Raw genomic sequence first — 20,949 nt, forward strand, 5'->3', positions numbered from 1 at the left:
CCGGGGCAGGACAGGACAGGGCCGGGGCCGGGGCCGGGGCCGGGGCGCAGGTTGCTGCGGCTTTTCCACCGCGGAGCGCCAAGATGCTTCGTCCTCGTTTGACAAGCGGGGTAAGCGAAGCACTGCGCCGGCGGCACTGCATGTTAAAAAAAAAAAAAATCTCTTTCAGAAAAATGCTTTGCTGTTTACTTCAAAAATATGCATCTATTAACAAGTCCTAAGATAACTAATTGAAGGTTAAGGAAACATATGTTTTCCATTTATTTTTCTGGCTTGTTATTTTTTTCCCTTGGCAAGAGTTGCTTCACTGGGACTTGTTCAAACACCGACACTGATAAATTTTGATGTAGCTTTAGGGGTTGCCATTTTGAGTGCTGCCAGTTCTGCGTTAGGCCTCCGCTTCCCTGGGCCCTGTGCGCCCTCAGCTTCCCCTGCCTCTAGGCTGTCTAGGTACCTTCTTGTAGCAGCAGTGTAGGAAACAAATGAAAAAGGAAATGTAATTTTGAAAAATAACTTGCCCAAAGAGATTTAGGGTCTGAAATTTCTGGTGATGCTGCCTGGATTTCATGCAAGTGGTGGCCAGCTTCTTGGGTTAATTGCTGTTACACTGCTGTCCTCTATCTGCTTTTCTAGCCTAGTGACGAGAATGGTAAAAATTGTGGCTAATTTGCAAGAATAGGAACTGCAGTAATCACTTCTCCCCACTTAATTTTATCGCTGTAACTCTCTAGACTTACTTCCTCTCTAGACTTAGTATAGAAACTTTATGTGAAAATGCATATGATTTATTCTTGCCTGAAACTGAGGATGAGATACTAGACCTTTATGAATGGTAACTCTCCCTGCCCTGATTCCACTTCCAACCTCCTGAATACATTCATGTGTCATCCTTGGGATGTTTCTAGATTGCATTAAAGTGGCAAATGAGGTCATGTTGTGGGATTTAATTTATGAACAATCCACATAGTCTGGCCAGTGTCACCAGAATTATCCTGACAGTGATTATCACCTAAAAGGTTGAAAGTGAAGGGCCAGAGAGAAGGTCTGTTTTGATGCATCTCTTGTATTGTCTTTGGCTTTTATTAAAAAAATAAAATAAAAAAGGATGAAAGGGATTTTCCTGCTTGAGAAGCAGGCAACTTCTCTACTTCAAAGAGAGGAACTTGATGTTACTTAACTCGCAGCTGCTGGAGAATTCAGTTTGTGTTCTGGTGAATTTTAACATTTTACAAATATTGACAACCTGCAAGAGAAGTAGGCAAATATTATTGCTTCAATTTAGTTCAAGGGGATGATAAACTGCACTGGTTCCTTGCCCCCTCTCTATTGCTAATCTTCATACCAGGCTTCATCTGATGCTGTCCAAACTGTCCTTTCTTGTGAGTGCAAGCTGCCAGTTTGGCTGCAAGCAGCCGCTCTTGATATAGTCAATAGCAGACAAGGCAGCGTTATTCCTAAAAGCTACATATTTATTGGTCTGCAGTTCCCAACAACATATGCAGCTGTGAGTGGGTTTTCAAGGAGTCAGATCTCAGTCTGAAATCCCTGAAGGGAGAACCAAAACCAATATACGCTATGCAGCCAAAGCCAGATGCTTTCCTTTGGGCCTGTGTTTAAATTCCTTGCTTTGGTGTCATTTCACTAGTTAATTTGTTACATCTACAGAGAGAACAGTTGAGTTTCTGTGTAGAATATATAAGGCTTTAGTTTTTCATCATTTGATTAAGAACCGTGAACTGAAGAGGTTTTTGCTCATGTTTGAGCTAGTGAATTCAAACTAGTTATGAAGCTAGTTTGAATTAAACCCTAGGTGTGATGATGCGGTATGTTAGATCCACGATTAGTCATCACACAATCTCATGACAGTTATATCAACACATGTATCCTAGASAGCAAAAAGAGCTGAGAGAAGTATTTGCTGTGTGAGGCACCAACCTGTGAACAGCCTGCATTGCTGGAAAATACCTGCCTCTCTACAATAGATATTCTGCAAGTTAGATGTGAATGTTTTGGGATGCGCCCCTCTCTGGGCTAAAGAGATGGTTAGTATTCAGAGCCCTCCAAGGAGCGCCAGTAGCAGCTTTACCGTGGTGCATCTTCTCTCTGGAACTCATGCGGTTCACCAAAAACTGTGCTTGGCAGGTTGCACAGGCAGACTGCCTTGGAATGAAGTTTGGGGTGGTGATAGCCTGCAGTAACACCCTGGCGCCCTGGCAGAGGAGGTAGAATTTAGCACTTGCTGCTGACTGGTACAACTACAGCGTCAAAGTCTTCTGCAAATTTATTTGAGTGAGTCCTGAATTATAAAATGGGGACAAGGGCACTTCCATTTTTCCTAGGGTTTTTATGAGGACAAATAATGATTTCAATACAGAAGGGAGGAAGTGAGGTGCTTAGTCAATTTAGGCAAGATTTTGGCTTAAAAGTATTTTGGCTTAAAAGTATTCATGGGTGAGGTAGAGTCACCTATGAAGGTTCTTCTCTGTGTAAGCAAAAAAACACAGGTAGCTCAAAACACTTTTCAGGAGAGAAGGAGCGGAAAAAGAAGCAGTAGTTGCAAAAGTCTTTCAAACTGTTTAACTGTACACATAGTGTGGCTCTTGTGAGTAAAAATGTCAGAAAATAAATTTCATCATTAGTATTGACACAGTGGTAAGAGATGTGGCCTTGGATAGGAAGGCATAGGGGATGAGAAGGAATGGCAGAATTTAGAGATAGGTACAGCCAGGATAATGCACTTCCACCACAGATCAGGTGTTGCATTTGGTTAAAAAAACCCTCAAATTTAGCTTATTGCTGAAAAATGCCTCAACAGAGAAAGGAGCAGGTTGAATCTTGTTCCTGAGAGCCTTGCCTTTGAGTGCTGCAGGTTCCAAAGCTTGAAGAATTTGAGGTGGGTTTGCACCAAAAAAATGCACATTAAAAACTTTTCACCTTGCTGCTGGTGTAGAATGGGGCTGCTTCTTTCAAGAATTCAGTGTTGGGAACCTTTCTATCCTTTGCTGTGATAAAACAAACTTTGATCCTTTTATGGACATTTTGTAAACCCCAACTACTTTAAGTTTTGCTAGTAGAAGAAATGGTTCATTGCCTGCTCTATTTATTTCAAGGTTTTTTCCATTGTTATGTAGTAGGTAATGCTTTGAGCTCTGGTCTAAATACATCTAGGTGAATTTATTTTCTACAACATTTTAAAAAAGCAACAATTAAAATAAGCCCTACTTGGAATGAAACTCATTTTCTGTAGGAGAAGAGGTAGCCAAGGCTACTGAACAAATTTGGATGATGCAGCTGCTCAGTCCAGATAAATTACAACAGCTTTGTGGTGTTGCTTACTGAAAACCTCAGGCATAAATACAAATCATGAATTAAGGAGTTTATGCTATATGTGAATATGCATGTGTTGGATACCAGAGTGTGAAATAAAGCATACAAGATCTCACCTTTGCTCTGACTTGATTTATTTGCTTATTTACCTGGCTGTTCTTTATCCCCTGAGGATAGGATAAAAAGAAGCTAGTAAGACCCTTAAACCAACTTTTAATTTGCACAAGCCTAGCCACTAAGCTATACAAAGACCTGGGCTGGGAATTGGAAATCTCAGCTTTGCCACTGGCATGTTAGATGATTTATGGCAAATAAGAATGCCTTTGCCTTGGTTTCCATCTCTATAAAATGGGCAGAAATTGTATTGGCTTCATTTCAAGAGTACTTTGTGATTTACTCATGATAAGTTTAAATATAGAATTAGCTGATGGACTGCATAATTTTCAGAGTTCTGTCACCAAGCCCATATCTGTTTCTGACAGGACCTTGCCATTGACCAGTTAATTGATGTCCTCTCTCTTCATCTTAATTTACAGACTTTATGTGTCCACATGCATACAGACCCGGCATTCTTATAGTCTGCCCTTTCAAAGTGGATCATTGGAAAGCAGTGAAGATCCAGAGTCACAAGACATGTTTATTGTCCATAAACACTTAATCTGATTTAGTGGACATTTAAATTTGACTGTCATGAGTCTAAAGAATTGTATGTAGGAATATTGGTAAGTGATAGTGTGCTGAATTAAAATACTCAATTGGCTACTGTGTCATACATGGATCACTGGCTAGCTGGAAGGGTATATCATGTTAAAATTAGTGCTTGATACTGAACAACTGAGAGAGGTCAAAGTTGCACAAAGCAATGTGTGAGCTTGAAGAGTGATGATTTGTTTTCTATAAGCCCTATCTTGAAGGTAGAAAAAGCCTTACCATAAGCTTTCATGCAAGGGTGGAGAAGTTACAATCCTTGGTCAAAATTAATCTTCCTTGCCTGCCACTCAGTTCTTGTAAGGGCTACTCCTCTTATGTTTGTTATAAAGAAAAACAGCAATAGTAAGAAACATGCAGACTGGCTCTTGGTATTGTGAGGAGAAGAGGTATAACCACTCCAAAGCAGGTGACAAATTTCTCCTAAATAGGGCATGTCTTACGTTGGCGCAAGCCTAATTACATAAATGTGGAGGCTTAAAATAAGCTGGACAACTCCTTACATTCACATAACTGCTCTGGAGATCTTACTGTTTTGAGATGAGAGGTAACTTTACACTGGAACAAATTACAGGAGCAATGTTCCTGCAGATGCACGTAGGCTGAAGGATTTTTACCTAGACTGAGTTCGTACCCTCTAGTGCCCCAGGGCTGTTTGTCTGGAGGCTGTATTTTTGCCTCCTTGGGTCACACTTGCATGGTCCGTGTACTCAGCAACCGAGCCTCATGCTCGAGTACTGACTGTATCTTTCTGTGGCTGTGAAAAGGCAAAAGAATTTCTGATTTCTGTGCGAACGGTTTAGATAATTTGAAGGCATTGCTGCAGCCTCATGTGAATGGGTAACATGTTAAAAAAGAGCTTGGAATTTGGTATGGAAGCAAACGAGTTAATAAACTGGGTGCTGTGACCAGCTCTGTACACGCGCTAGTACACAGTTTTTAGCAGTAGGCAACAGTGTTGGACAGGGTAAATAGCTTCAGTAATACTTTTAGGCCTAGTCTGTGCTATGCTTCTGTTGACAGATAGTGATATTAATTGTCACATGTATATCAGCTTCCAAACAAGTTTAAGTGGAACTGCCCCTCATAATCATCTAAACTCTCAGCTGATGTCTTGGCATTTTCTGCATAGACAGGACAGACCCCCAGTTAATTTTGTGTGCAGACCCAGGGAAACCAGGAGAATTGAGATGACTCGGTCTCTTAAACTCTTGATCTATCTGACCCATCCTTTTTTACAGAAAATTATTCTCTCGTTGAGGGAACATGGTTCTGCCCATGCACATGAGGTTTTACATAATTATAAGACTGGGAAGGCTCTTCCTAGTTCCTCACCCCTCTTCTGAGGTTCTGTAATCCTACCACAGTACCCATAGCTCTCTTAGGGGCCACTGGCTTTACTCTTGATTGAGCACACGATATTGTCTATTTTTGTTGGAAGAGATATTGCGGAACTTTGGTAAAATGCAGGCAAGATGGTGTGACTTTAAGTTAGTGTATCAGCAGGCCAATTTAGGCAGATTCTCAAATGTCTTGCAGGTCAGACAGAATAGTCGTCATAGCCGGTGAGAATAGGATGGAGTGTTATCTTCTCTGATAGGCCCTGGTTTTACAACGGTGTATGATGCTAAACCATTCAAATAAAAGCAGCTTGCTTCGGTTTATTACATTAGCACATGTTTTAAACTTTATGCTTGGTCTGTTGGTGGATACGAGGCCCACAGCTAAAAATTTTTTGGAGAGGAGGAGGGCTGCTCCTCAGGTTTTGCTGCTCTAGCTGCCTGCTCTGAGTATTTGTTCCCTTTGGTCATGGTGTAGCATCTAGGAGCTATGGGCTAGAACCCAGTTGTGCTAGCTGCTGTGCAAACATGACAAAAAGTTCACTTCTTTTTGAAAAAAACTATATGTAGTTTAGCTGACATATATGATAGGACAGTATAAGCCACACTTATAGGTAGCATATTGTCAGCCCAGTAAATATTGCTCTTTTTATGCATATCAAAACCATAAAGGATTCTAGTTCGGGTTTGAAAAAAGGAAGTGGGATACTTTTACTAATTCTTTTGATGAGCTGCTTCTGAACATTATCATCTTTATGGGAAAAAGCACAAAAGCAATTGAGAAATTTATTAAGATGTTCTTGGTTGGTCAGTGATGAGAATAAAGCTCTCATTACTAAGTGAGAGATTAAGAGGGCACATAGCTTGCACTGTAATGGAACATGAGAACAAGTTTGATGTGGGAAGAATATGGAAGGGTATACAAAGAAAGAACTGATATTGATAGACTAGGAGAATTATCCTTGTAGTAGCATTATAGATTAATATGAGTTCAATAAGATTACGTTTTTCCAAAAATTAGAAGGTTTTTTTTGACCTTTGTCACTCACTTCTCTAGTAAAATAGATGCATGGTCCATAGTAACTGAGGGAGTACTTTTTTGATGTAGTATGAGAGCTCTGTTTCAGGCTCATTGAACTTGAATTGACAGCAAGATAGTCACAGAAGAGATCTTGGAGACAGGCTGAAATGGTGGTTTTAACAGAAGAAATAGGTCTGGATTAGAGAGAAAAAAGAGAGAAATCTGAGAGTCATCTGTTTATAACTGAATTAAGGTTTGTGAAAGTACGCAGTCAGAGGATGTAGGGAGGGGAAAAAAGAGGAACAAGGAAAGACCCCTATCAGCACCCACAGATATTTAAAGGGTTCCTCCCATGTAAACATTAAAGGAACAAGTAGAGATGGGAAAGGAATTAGGAGGAGCTGTAATTACAAAAGATATGGGAAGGGTCAGATTTCAAGAGGATGATTATGATAAAGGTGTATGATGGTCAGAAAAGATGAAGATGGAACACCAATTCTGAGAGTTTAAGAAGATTTTGTCCTCTAAGGATTTTGGTAAGAGCTGTTTCAGGGACAGAAACTCGATTAAATAGGATCTAGAGATGGACCTGAAGGAGAAGAGCTCCTGACCAGTTGTAAATTGTGTATGTGGGAGCAGAGATGAAAGGGCAGTAGTTAAAGAGAGGTCAAGAGTGTTTTTTTTAATATTGGGAGTTTAAAATGTAATTTTTACACTTTAAGGAGAGAGAAGGAGAAAGAAGGAAGTTGAACATAGTTTAGGGAGAAGCTGGGATCTTATCCTAATAAGCTCATGGGGCAAACAAAGGGGGCTGGAGAAGAGAAACACACAGTTTGATAGCTGAAGGAATGGAGAAGGTGGGAATTGTAGTTGGGAACTGATGGTGAATTGAGGAGACAAAGTTACTAGTTGCTAACAAGTATACAGGGAGTTTTAAGGAGCCTTGTGCTTTCCTGATAAAGCTAAGTAGGCTTTTAATGATAGTCCAGCAAAGCAAGGGCTACACTGTGACAATTTAGCAATTATTGTTTTCTGACTGGAAAGGTTAAAGGGCTATAAGTTATTCTAAATAATGTTTAGATCCTAAAATAAGAATAAAAAATACTTAAGTCATAATCTCCTTTCCTTCCAACAGATTTTCAACCTTTTGAATTCCCAAATTTCACTTAGTTTTAATATTTCAGTTTTATCCTCATATATAGTTGAAATCTAGGGTTTTAGCCTCTGTCATCCAGCACTTCCAGGTGAATTGTGTAGATTTGTGAAAAAAGGCTACACACACACACACACACACACACACACACATATATATAGAATGGTTTTTCATCTTTTTACTTTCTCAGTGTTTTTTCTTTGTAGCTACTTATTACTTGTCTCATTGTTTATTTGTAATGCACTGGTAAGTGTTTACACTTCTGTCAGCAAGCCAGATACCGTAAATACGTGCAAACACTGATACAGAAGTTAATAAATACTTTTGTTTATTTTACAGATGAGACCATTGCATGCTGTCTTTTTGGAAGAGGTGGTCACAGGAAATGGATAGTTATTCAGACTTCAGTGCAAAGAACCTCTCTTCTTCAGCTAATATGTCCATTTCTTTGCCTGGGCAAACTGGACTCAATACCACCGGTAGTCCTCCATCTATGTCAATAAGCAGGCTTTTCCCAGCCCTGTTAGAATGCTTCGGAATAATTCTCTGCGGGTACATAGCTGGAAGAGCCAACATTATCACATCAACTCAGGCCAAAGGACTGGGAAATTTTGTCTCCCGTTTTGCACTGCCAGCTCTGCTGTTCAAGAACATGGTGGTACTTAACTTTTCTGATGTGAATTGGTCCTTTCTGTACAGTATATTAGTTGCCAAAGCTTCTGTATTTTTCTTAGTCTGCATTTTAACATTGTTGGTGGCCAGTCCTGAGAATCGATTTAGCAAAGCAGGTTTGTTTCCTATTTTTGCTACACAAAGCAATGACTTTGCACTGGGATATCCAATAGGTAAGTAGCTACTTATGCTTTTTTTTTTTAATTATTTTTCATTCCTCTAGATGGTTTTGCTTTTATGTTTCCATGGTTTGAAATGAACTTCTCAACTGAAGTTGTGAACTACCTAAACCATTTCTCAAGTCACATTTCTTAAGGAAGTTCTTAAAATAAATAAATAAATAAATAATCCTCAGATTGTGTACTCTTTAGTAAGAGAAGAAAACTGTCAACTGTCATGAATGGGACAAAATTTAAAACAATCTGACTGCAGCTGTCTATGACTGAGTGATCTAGTCATGTTAAGTTAAATCGGATTAAAAAAAAAAGATGTAAAATATCCTTTTAAAATTGATATAAGCAACTTACACTTACTGTATGTTAAGAATGTCCTTATGAGAAATTACCAGACTTGCCCTCAAGACCAAAATTCCTTCCTTTGCAAACTGTGAGCCTGTAAGTGTGGCTTCTGAAATAGCTGTAGTGTCTTTTACTAATTTGGCATTAACTGTTGGTCTGGCTCAAAGAAATCATTTAGCATAACATTGGTGTCTACCTGTTGTGACATTTATGTGTTGAAACTTTTAATCTGTTCAGAAGAAACATCCAGTTTCTGTACTACTTAACATATCTTAGTTTATGTCACAAATCAAGTTTTATCCACTGATCTTWGTTCTGTTGTAACCAGTAGACATGCTTTAGGATATGTCGTGGGAAGAAATCAGTCCTTTAAAAGCAAGGTTATTGTATGATATGTGGTAATCTGCGTTTGTTCGTCTCAAATTGAAATTTCATATGGCTGTGATGATGCCTTTCTCATTATGTGTAGAAAACCATCAGTCCAGTGGAGTTAAAAAAAAAAAAAAAAAAAAGCATTCAGAGTATAACTTGTATAGCTGTGTACTTGTTTTTTTGTAAGTCTATATTTTGAATTTCAAGCAATATAAATTATTAAACTTAATTTTATCTCAATCTATAAGGCTATTATTTTCTTTCTTTTTGTTAAGCAATTTTTTTTTCCTTTTTAGAGTTTTTGTTAATGGTTTGTTAATACACTTTTAGCCGTATGTACCATGATACTTAGGAAGCGATCTGCAGTTGTGGTAGGTTTCTTCTGCCTACTACTGTCTGAAGTGCAGTAGTTGATACCTCCTTTGGGAGATTGTTCTGTGCCCGCGTAGCTTTCAGGGCTGCCTCTCCCTCGCTGACCTCTGTGGCTGGTGTGGAAAAGCACACTGCAAGTACCAGCAGTTCCAAAATACACCTCGAGTGGGTGGCATTTGGAGAAGATGCCAGGACTCTGCTGTATTTGTTCACTGCTCCCTGAAGAGAAAGTACTCTATGCCTCTCAGACCCTCTTGAGATCACTCTTATCATCCAGACAAGGTTAAGAACAAAGAAAGGAAACAAGTTTGTTCTAGCAAAGTGAAAAATAAGATATTTAATTACAGAATTGAAAATACAGTTATGAAACAGAAGCTTAGACATGCAATTCTAGATTATACTTAGCAACAAGCAGTTCCATATTTTAGATAAACTTGAGGAGTTGGCAGCCTTGTTCTTCCTACTCCAGGCAGCATGCTCAGGAAAATCCTGAATCTTTCTTATTCTCTTAAAGTTTGCTAAATATGTATAAAATATAGACATGCAGTTGCTGCCTTTCTCTTCCTTAGACCAAAATACCATGTGTCCCTCAGTTGCTTCTCCTGAGACCTATTCGTCTGATTTTTCCCCAGGAGGAATAGTGCAAATAGGGCTGTGAGGATTACTTCTTTGTTTCTTGGCCTTGGATTACAATACCAGTTAGGGTTTCTCTCTCTTTTCCTTTGACCTTCTCTCCACATCCACTTCCACTGTATCTTTCTAGTTAAAAACATCTTTCTACTTTGAATGACTTTCATGTCAGTTTACTTTTTTTTTCAAATATTTTGCTACTTTTAAGATATGATTCATATTTCCTCTATGTACATGTTACCAAATTCAAAAATTTTAGTTCATTAAGAGCTTTAGTGGAATGCTTAACACTACAATAATAGAGATTATAAGCACCTTAGAGTTCTTTATTTCTTAGAGCTGTTATTTCCTTCCTTGTCCTTTCCTTTCTCCTCTTCTCCCACCCCCAAACTTTTGCTAGTGTTGGGCTTTTGCTGTCACATGTGCAGCCTTTTTACTGTTAGTGGCTGTCTGATGTGTTTGGAAGACGAGGCTACACAAAGAATGCCTCAAATTGTTTTGTTTTGTTTTGTTTGTGGGTTTTTCTTTTTCTTTTTTTTTACGCTTATGGTGATAGGTCATGTTTTGTTTACATTTAGAGGAAAGCCTGATGTTTTAATGGAAATATGCAGCAGCAGTGAAAACAAATGTTTGTGATTTAAAATTCCTCAAGGAAAAGGTCAGAGAGTTTCTCCTGTAAATAAGCATACAGTTTAAAAGAACAGTCAGGGAGTTCTCCTGCAATAGGATAACTTTCCTTGAAAATGTCAGAATGGAAATTCAGAGCAAATGATGTTTTGGCAATATATATAAATAAGTAGATCTGTGAGCAGAGCTGCTTTTATTTTTTCTTCACATGCACTACTCTTCTATATTCAGCCACAAAAAATGAAGTTGCATAAGTACTGTTGTTACTTACAGTCACATAAAGTACAACTCAAACTTCTGCAAGCATGTCAATGATTTTTTTTTTTAATGCACTATGGCAGATATTCTTTACTGTACATGTTGAAAGTAAGTCGTTGTTAGATGGGATGTGAAGCTTTTATTATTCATCTGGAAGAGGTTAACCAAGGACTCCTAGAGGTGATGCAGTTCATTGGGTTGGAATTTGTTGCAAATGTAGGATTCTTTATTTCAGTATAGCCACATAGCTTAGTTGAATTCCTTTCACTTCTCCTGTAACCATTGCTAATAACTTAAGTACTCTGAATAATGTTAATTATGTGGAATACAAAAGCTCTGAATAGAAGTGAGGTGCTTAATCTAGCAATGTAAGGAAAATATCTGAAGAAGGACTCTTATAAGTGGATACTCTTCTAAAACCTGGAAGTATTCTGAAAGTATTTTAACTTGTTGGCCCCATCTGATATTCTTGGTTTCAGAGATACTAGTCTGTTAAAAGGATCAAGCAGCTCTTTGCTTTGGCAGAAGTATTCAGAAAACTTGTTATTGTCTCTCTCACAAAAGGTTTATCCTGACATCATTTGCTATTACAAAATTGTTACTGAGAAATCAAGTTGAGACTATTTTTTCTTTTTTTTTGTTTCAAATGTTATTTTAAAGTCATGCCTATACAAATGAATTTCAATTTATGTACAAAAATGTGTGCCCTACTGGTGGCTAGGAAAAGGAGGTCATTTTTAAAAGACTTTTTCTTTTTCTTCATAATGCTTTTTTTGCATGTCTGAACAAGTTAGCCTAGGTAATAGCTCAAACACAAACCATGAGATCAGAGAGCTGAGGTTCGCATACTGATTTTGAATTTTTTCTTAGCACTAACTGAGATGTTAGTGTTCAACTGCCACACACTGTCTCTTGTGGAACCTATTTCTGGCAGTGCTGTAAGTTTATAGTTCAGCAAAATAGAAGCATAATATATTTTTTAATCTGCATTATATTTTCTACTCCTGTTTGTGGAACTTCCAAGAATCACGTCAAGTTCATGCAGTTACGACTTGTGAAGTTTAAGAGTAGTGACAGAAATACTTGGATGAACCTTTTCTATAGGGAAGACTGATATAAAAATGGACCCAGGAAGCTTAATTTTGTATTTCCCATTGTTGTACCAGATTGGTGGAAACGCTGAAACCTTCAAAAACCACTGACTCTGCCTCAAATAGCTTATCTGACATAAGAAAGGGGATGTAAGGAGGACTATTAGAATGACAAGATCTATCATTTCTTAATTAAGCTGATAACTAGCCAGTGTAATGTATATCCTCACTCTTTTTACAGACAGGCCAGGTAAGTCAGAGAAGAGGTAAATGGCTTGATCTTCAGAGTCAGCAAATACAGCATAGCTGTGTGTGTCTGAAAATTAAGGGCTTGCCCAGGGTCACAAAAACAAGTTGTGCTCTGAAACCAGAACTACAGTCATAGCTCTTGTCCCGAGTAGTTCCAGAGAATGAATTAATAATTTTATGCTAATGTATTTTTTATTTTGTTATTGTTTTGTTGTGTTTTATGTAGTAAGTGTAGAAATATTACACCTGATTTACCCATAGATAACTGGTCGCCTTTCAGAGACATAAGACTTTTCCTAAGAAGACAAACAACTTGCATCTTGTAAATGTGCTTGTGTTTCTCCACAACTCTCCTGTGCTTCTGGGGAGAAAAAGCCATTCAATGAAAACAATTGCTTTGTTTAGCACTTGGGATGAATTAAAGGGCATGTGGGATTATTTATGTTGTTTAGCAATAGTAGATCCTTATTTCAGAATGATTTTATTTTCTGTACCTATTGAATATTCATAGAATTGTTAAATAGTGCTGGATAGTTCATCTTTGATCTTTAATATATTCATTACATGACTGTGGCCTAATGGCAAATAGATGTGCTTTTCTTAACTCTGTCTTCTTACATCAGTTGTAAATGCTGTTAGTTCTGAGGGATAAGGCAATATTTTTTTTCTTTAGTTTTCAGACAACAAAAATTAATTTCAATATTAATTTATTTTTGTACTGAAATATTATCACTCATCACTTTTCATTTCCTGTCTTCTAGTTGAAGCTTTATATCAAACCACTTACCCAGAATATCTCCAGTACATTTACCTAGTGGCTCCAATATCTCTTATGATGTTAAACCCTCTTGGGTTTATCTTCTGTGAAATCCAGAAGTGGAGGGATAATCGCACTATGTCGCACAACAAAATGAAAATAGTGGGCCTAGCACTCCTTCGAGTTTTGCAGAACCCAATTGTGTTCATGGTCTTCATAGGAATTGCCTCAAACTTTATTCTTGGCCAGAAGATTCCAGAATATCTTGAAAACTTCCTCGATGGACTAGGCAGTTCATTTTCTGGCTCTGCACTTTTTTATCTTGGACTAACTATGGTGGGACAAACAAAAAAAGTGACAAAGGGTATGTTTGTTGCACTGATCCTTCTCATCACAGCTAAACTGTAAGTTCAACTTATTACTTATATACTTTTTGTTCTTTAAAATGGTTCAATATGTTTAATCTATGAATATACTGGTCAGATAGCTTTGCTCTCAAAATCCTTATAGTGGTACAAAGATTCACTTCAAGCATTTTAGATGAGTGCTTCCCAAAGTCTTTGATAGTATGCGACTATTAACTTAAAAAAAATTATTCAAACCACAAACCTGTTGTCAAGCTCTGCAGTGAAAAAAAAAATTAAAGGTTTTAAGGCATGAACTGTCTGCAGGTCGTTCATCATATCGCTGTTTGGGAAATTGCTGGCTTAAAATTTGCTGGTTAAATAGTTAGACAACAGTAAATGTAAGTATTACTTGATTAGCCTTTGCATTTTCTTTGGATTAGACAATACATCTCTAAATTAGTTGGTTTGGCTTGCTATGTCTTTAAATCTCCCAAACTATTTTGGAAGAGCTTAAAAATGATCACATCACACTCTTAAACTGTCTGATATTTGAGCTTGAATAAAAGACAACTTTTATATAGAGCTTATGCCATCATTATCTTCCCTTGAGTATACCTCAGTTGCTGGTGAACTAAATATTTTATTTGCTATGGAGCTACAATTTGCATAATGAAACTCTTATTTTGATGAAATTCATGCTGTAAAATTTGAAGATATGAAAATTTGAAGATTTGAATATTGGTACAATTAACTAACTAAAGACCTACTTTGTAAATTAGATCAATGATACACATGCAAAGAGCATGGGAAAAATGAATGGTGGTTAATGTTATCACTTTGCTTTACTGGTGAGTCTATGTATGTCTATGTAAGGCTTGAATAGCGAGTCTTTGTAAGATCTGGGATATTGCTAAAGGCAAACAGAATAGCATCAATCGAGGTTCTTTTGCTGGGCAAAGAATTTCAGAACTGAGTACTTAAACTTGAGCCCTTGTTTCATGTCAGAGACCTTAGTAATGTGGTCTGATTTTCATAACTGGTGACTGCTTATAGCTGCTACTACTTTAACAGTTGAAAATTGAGTTTTGTTTTTATATTTTATGTTTTGAAAACTGAAGTCATACAAAGAAGGTATCTGACTGTTAGAAAATGTACTTATATCCCTGAAATTAATTGGTGTGTTTTTTAACATTTCTTTTATGTATGATTTTTTTCAGTTTAACTTGTGACACCAAATTTGGAAGCAGCTGGTAAATGTTATGGTAGCAGTAAAGGCAATCACTGAAAGTGATGTCATTATTTTACTTATCATAAATAGTGTTCAGATAGGCCTTAAATGTCCATTAGTTCCATTTCTGAGCAAAGCGGAGTCCAAGCCTATAGGCTGAGTAATTTTTTTCCCCCCTATTTTCAGGCTTATGATGCCATTTCTCTGTAGAGAAATGGTGGAACTCTTGGACAAGAGTGATGACGCAGTCAACCATACCAGTTTATCAAACTATGCATTTCTTTATGGAGTCTTTCCAGCAGCACCTGGCGTGGCAATATTTGCAACTCAATTCAACATGGAAGTAGGAATTGTATGTAATTAACTCCTTATCAATTTGTATTAACTTTGAACTTAATTTTATAAATCAATTTGTTTTAAAAAGCTTGTTGAAATTACTTCTCTGTAGTATAGACTCTCTAGGTTTACTTATTCTGCCTAGATCTCAAATCTGAATTATATTTCAAATTAATAATTAACCAAAGTAATTTTCCTGGTGTCTCAAGTGCCTTGATAGTAAAGGTTTTTAAATGAGTACTCATATTTTTCTTATTCATGATTTTAGTAGGAAGAACTAGAATAACTTTGACTATAAAGAACTTGTATCCTTGTTTTTTCAAAAACCTTATCTTTGAGCTGCTGTTTTGTTTGGAAAAAACAAATGTTGTTACTGATTTCAGTGAGAACGGTGTTGGCTAATTGCTGAAAACTTCTGAAAAATCTTGTGATTTAACTGATTCTGTTGTGTTTCCCTCCAGCTAAATCTTGTGGTAGAAATGAATTTGACTGTTTTAACATAGGGTATATCAATTACCTTTTAAACTTAAGATATAAATCTTCTAACTGTCCCCCCCCCCCCAAATTGAGGTGATACTAAAACATTCCTCGTGACTTTCCTTGTTTTTTAATATTATCCATTTTGGCAAAAAACAGACACTAAAAGTAAAGCTTTGTAAGGTGGAATTCTTGCACTCAACAGTGTCTCAGGAAATCTTTTATTCATACCACAGACGTCTGTTTTAAAACTCATGATTGCATCACTGTGCAAATTCTAAAAAGAACAAAGCAATGTAAAACCAAGATAGAAATCACTTAAATGTAAATACATATGGCTTCTTTTTCTCATGCATTTCCTATTAGTATTTGCATAACTACATGTTGTTTATTTATTTCCAATGTGAATATTTTCATCCAAAAGTAAATTGTGACACTGTAGATCTACTCCTACACTGGAGTCAATGGTATCTTTGACGTCTATGAAAAAGCTCTGTAAGAATTTGCTGTGGGAAAATCTGTATTCCTCTTATTTCAGAAGCTTAAAAAAATCCTTTTAACAATCTGTATAAAAGGGATACTTCCTGGCTCAAATTCTAACTGATTTGTCGTGGAAAGAACTCCATGACTGGTTAAAGCCCTATGTATGTTGAAGTCACGGGCATGATTTTACAAGTGGATGTATTCCTAAAGACTGATTATTTAACCTGAGATCTGATTAACTCTGCTCTTGTTTCTTTTTGACTCTTTGCAGATTACCTCAGGCATGGTGATAAGCACTTTTGTGTCTGCCCCTATCATGTACGTTTCTGCCTGGCTGTTGACCATTCCATCGATGGATCCCAACCCGCTGGCCTCTGCACTCCAGAATGTTAGCTTTGACATAAGTATTGTCAGCCTCATTTCCTTGGTAGGTGTTGGCAAAGTGAAATAACCTAGCAGTACTAGTTTACCTCACAGGGAATAATTGCATTAAAGCTTGGGCTTGGATATCACAGTGTTGGAGGCTATGTAAAAACTTCAGCTGGAATTTAAGCTCCTGAAACATTAATGAATATTTAATTAACGAGTATTAATGAGAATATTTAATTGGGAAATTTTAATTTAGCTTTATTAATTTCCTTTCCTAAAAATTCTGGTTACCAAGTTCTTTGAAAATCTGGGATGTCACATCCCTTTTTATGTGAATTGTGTTTTGACTTTACAGATGCTATAAATAGTGTGCTTATTTTGTTTGCTTTTTTTAAATAAAAACTTCCATGTTGGAGGGGACTGGGATTTTCTTCAATTGGTGTTTCACTGAAATCCTCATGTCATGAAACTATGCCTCGAGGGACGCAACAAGTGAAGACTGCCCCTTGCTGTCACAAGTCATTTGGGGAGATTAAGTAAGGGTGGGGTGGAAGACTTTTAAAAGCCAGGTTGCCAGACAGTTTCATGTTCGTTCCTGAAGACTTAAATGGATTTGCATATTGTTGTCCTGAGGAACAGCCAAGCTTCTGCACATCATAGACAAGCCTTTGGTACGCCCTGGAAATACTTCATCATGAGAACACAAAAATATGTTCTTTTTCCTGGCCGTATTTCCTGTGGCATAGGGACTGGCAGCAGATGTTGTGGGGCTCACTATACTAGGCATGATACTAAGAAACTTGTCAAGAAGATTTGTTGTATGTTTAATTCCAGCATAGTTTGCCAGAATATTCATCTTGTTCTTTTGTGGGTTTTTTTTGTTTGGGTTGTTGGTTTTTTTTTTTAGTCTTAAATTCAATTTTATCATGTGTGTTCCAGATCTGGTCTCTTATTGTTGTTCTTCTGAGTAAGAAATACAAGCAGCTTCCTCATATGATTACAACAAATCTACTTGTTGCTCAGGTCAGTAGTGAGAAGAATGCCTTTTAATAAAAAGTCTTATTTTTAACGTTATTACAAGATTGCTTTCTACAGTCATATCTTTGTAGTTGTCTGAGGGCAGGGGAATCTAATGGGTGATGTGTCTAAATAATTTTTATTGCCTTAGAATGTACTCTTGGCRGAGTTAAATGACACTTAACGGTGGCAGTGTGTATCTGAAAGAGCAGTGTCTGAAATAGAACTATAAATAATCAGAATGGAGAATAGCTTCTGAATTATATTTTGAATAGTGTTGATGGCACTTTCATGTCATTTTCTGCCAATCTGAAGTCAGCAATGCCATGGTGACCAGCAGTGTGTGGGTGACCTGATTCAAGAAGGTAAACAGGGAACTAACCCAAATGCTGGTTAAGGTCCCTGACTGGACTCACTAGGGCATCAGGCAGGTTCCACTGCTATTGCAAGGAGGAGGCATGGGAATGCATGGCTGGTGRCTAGGGAAGGGCAGAGCCAAATCTAAGCTATGACTTAGATTAATTTTACTTCTTATTTAAGCTTAGAGAAAACTATATAGAGTACATGTACCTCCTTTTGTTGAAGTCAGCTGCAAAGCTGCTATTAAATTCAGTGAGACCAGCCTGTGCTTGTAATATATCTGCACAGAAGGCACTTTATAGAGCTATACAGTTCAAAATAGTGAAGTCTCGAAGGTCTTATCATGGGGTCACATTTTGAACAAAATTATGTATGTGAATTTCAGGTGCTTCTTGTCTGTAACAGCATGAAGTTAATTTTGAAATATTGTTGAACCATTGTATTACCTTTGAAGCCTATTTCTTCAGATTCCTTCAATACTAAAACTGTCATATATGAGGTATTGCAGGGTCAAAACTTGTATAATTCTTGGTTGAACAATATCTGTTGGACTCAACTTTGTGTCCAAATCATTTCAGATAAATGGTTTGTACTTAACACAAGCTTTGCATTTTGCTTATTATAAGATACATAAAGATTAAGATTATATATTTGTCATGACTTGTCTTAGTCCAGGTTTCTCAGAGCTATATATATGTGCTGTCACCATTTAAAAAAAAAAAAAAAAAAGTACCATAGTCAGTGACATAACTGAAATATTGAGCTTACTGCTGCAGTGGTTTACAGCTGTGGAAACTGTTGAATTCATAAAATTACGCTCCAATGAATCTGGGGATGGAGTTTGAAACCTTATTGTAGCTATGTTGCACTGTACTTAGTTTTTCTTGCCATCCTGCTTTCCAAATTCAAATGATGCTGTCTCTTCTTTCTTTTCAGTTTATTGCTTGCATTGGAATGGTGATATGGAATTTTATTGTTAAAGAGAAAGACGTCACTGTACAGATCCTAGTATTTATATTCCTGTACAGCTCTCTTTATAGCACCTACCTGTGGACAGGTATGATTTTTTGGGGGAGAATTAGATATTGTAGTAAAAGATCGATGTACTGAAATAATTTGATTATATTCTTCGGAGTGATTACTTGTATGTAATTCTACAACTATTGTAAGCGGACACTTATAAGTTGTTGCTAGGTAGAAGTGCTAGCAATGCAGATCCAAGTGTCAGGCACTGGTTCTGCTATTGGTAGCTTGTGCCTAGACGGGTCTTGTTCGTCTTTGCTAGATACAGCAGCCTTGTTAGCTTCTAACGAGTGACGAGAACCTGTTCTCAAGGCAGAAGCAATTATAAACAGACTGAATGGTAACAGATTGCTCTTCAGCAATGCAAAAGCTTACTGACAATTTAATTAATGCAGAATTTAAGATTTTAAATTATTCAGCATTTTGCACATTAAAAAAAAAAAAACTCAGAAGACTAGGAAATACAGAATTAAGGGAAATACCAAAGTGGTTTTAACATTTTTTTTTTTTCCACTGTCAACTGCAAGTTCTAAAGCCAGTGTGTGTGTTCTGCAGGTGTAGATGAGTAATGAAAGGACTGCTTGAAGCAGGCAGTGTTGCAGGATGCATCAAAGGACTTGGAGAACCTTATTATGTATGATTTTAAAAAAGAGACTGTGGGTGTTCAAGAGACTTTATATACCATTCCTGAGTCTGGAAGTCTAAGGGTTTAATTCCTGTGCTGTTTTTGTGGAGTAGCATTTAGCAGTTAGGCAGCTCCTGATTAGTATAACCTACATAATACTAGCTTTGCTTCAGCATGGAGAACTAGGTTTTATTCTACAAGACTTGTGTGCCTCCACATGTTCATTGTTGTTTACAAAGACTATGTGTTTGGGTGTGTGCATGCACATATACTGCAAACATAGTAAAGTGTCACTCAAAGAGGGTACGTATGTCAAGGTTGTGTTAAATCTTAAAAGCTATGATGTTGAATTTATTGTTCTAGTTGAGATAACCCTGCTACTACAGTAAGTGTTCTTTCTGAGAGAGCTTTTTTATTTTAACTTTTAAAGAAGACCATTTTTGTAGGTATAGATGTTCAAAATGTTATGAAGCTTCACCAGAGATGCTTCTGTGTACTGCGATTGCTAAGAAGTCCTATTGCACTCTGCATTGTGAAAGGCTGATAGGGGCCATGAAGCTACAAGTTCTGTCCATACCATTTGTTACAAAAAAAGTTAATGTCATAACATCTTGTATTTACACTAACCTTGTAAAATGCAGCAAGAGAGCTGTATTTTAACCACTTCTGTCTTTGGCAGTGATTATCTTCCTCAGAGAATGCGCTGGCTGTATATTGTGTATTCACTACATTGTTGCCTCTTTTGTCTTTTTGACTTCCCGGTTTTTCCTGTCTTTGTTACTTCCAAGTATCGCCTGTTTTTTCCTTCCTTTGTCATCTTCCCTTAGGAGAGAGTGGCCCACAGGTAGGACCCACAGGTTGAGGAGCTGAGCTACAATGCAGTAAATAGTCCAGGGTCAATAAGCTTTTGTCAGTGAGTTTCCTAGTATACTCCCAAGCTTCTGAGTTGTGAATAGAATTGGCAAACCCAGAAGACAGACCCATGCACACTTATATATGTAAAAATAAATTCAATGATAAATGCAAATTTCAGAAAGATTAACTTTATAAAGGAATAATCAGTTTTTAAAGATATGTTACTACAGAGTACAACATGTCAAACTGATAACAATATTGTCAGTCTAGAACAACTGTTGTTGATATATTAATAAATTAGTTACTTATGTCTTAAATATTCTTATCACATCTGTTAAACATTTGTGAACTTTCCTAAGTATTTATAAGTGGAAAATTAATATGAAGTGTGCCAGAATGTCTTCAATGTTTCGTTAATAATATTCTTTTGAAGGTAATAGGTGTTTCTATTTTACTTTGGTGGAATAAATCTAGAAAAACAATTTTAGACTGTTAGAAGGTCTGGAAAAAGAACATCTTAGTTATTGAGCAGGTCATATCATAGTGTCTAGATTCTCTAATTGTCACTTCCCTCTTTAGTAATAAACAAGACATTTCTTCTGTTTTTCCTAGGTTTTCTATCTTTCTCTTTGTTCTTGTTGAAGAAGAGAGAAGCAGTRAAGATTCCCATAGGGTTCATTATCATAGCTGGATGGGGGTAAGTTAGTATAGCTGTTTCCCTGTAGAATAAGTGG

The 20,949-nt window shown here is 37.0% G+C and overlaps 1 protein-coding gene across 6 annotated transcripts in view; it reads left to right on the plus strand.

The window, feature by feature from the left end:
• The window catches only part of GPR155 (G protein-coupled receptor 155), a 38,038-nt gene that overhangs the window by 5,321 nt on the left and 11,768 nt on the right, over positions 1-20,949 (plus strand). For 3 of the 6 annotated variants that reach the window (XR_003255066.1, XM_026075050.1, XM_026075057.1), the window contains exons 1-8: positions 3,883-4,049; positions 7,889-8,394; positions 13,100-13,499; positions 14,857-15,022; positions 16,238-16,393; positions 17,275-17,358; positions 18,649-18,769; positions 20,828-20,912. Coding sequence is in view for 5 of the 6 variants with exons in the window: in XM_026075050.1 (XP_025930835.1) it covers positions 7,902-8,394; positions 13,100-13,499; positions 14,857-15,022; positions 16,238-16,393; positions 17,275-17,358; positions 18,649-18,769; positions 20,828-20,912 (1,505 nt within the window). In the remaining variant the exon portion in view is untranslated. Of the gene's footprint in view, positions 1-88; positions 111-3,856; positions 4,050-7,888; positions 8,395-13,099; positions 13,500-14,856; positions 15,023-16,237; positions 16,394-17,274; positions 17,359-18,648; positions 18,770-20,827; positions 20,913-20,949 lie in introns of those variants that run through there. The other 3 variants (XM_026075040.1, XM_026075022.1, XM_026075030.1) reach the window with 3 other exon arrangements.

This window comes from Apteryx rowi, unplaced genomic scaffold, assembly GCF_003343035.1.
Source record: "Apteryx rowi isolate R43461 unplaced genomic scaffold, aptRow1 scaffold_110, whole genome shotgun sequence".
Classification (NCBI taxonomy): domain Eukaryota; kingdom Metazoa; phylum Chordata; class Aves; order Apterygiformes; family Apterygidae; genus Apteryx; species Apteryx rowi.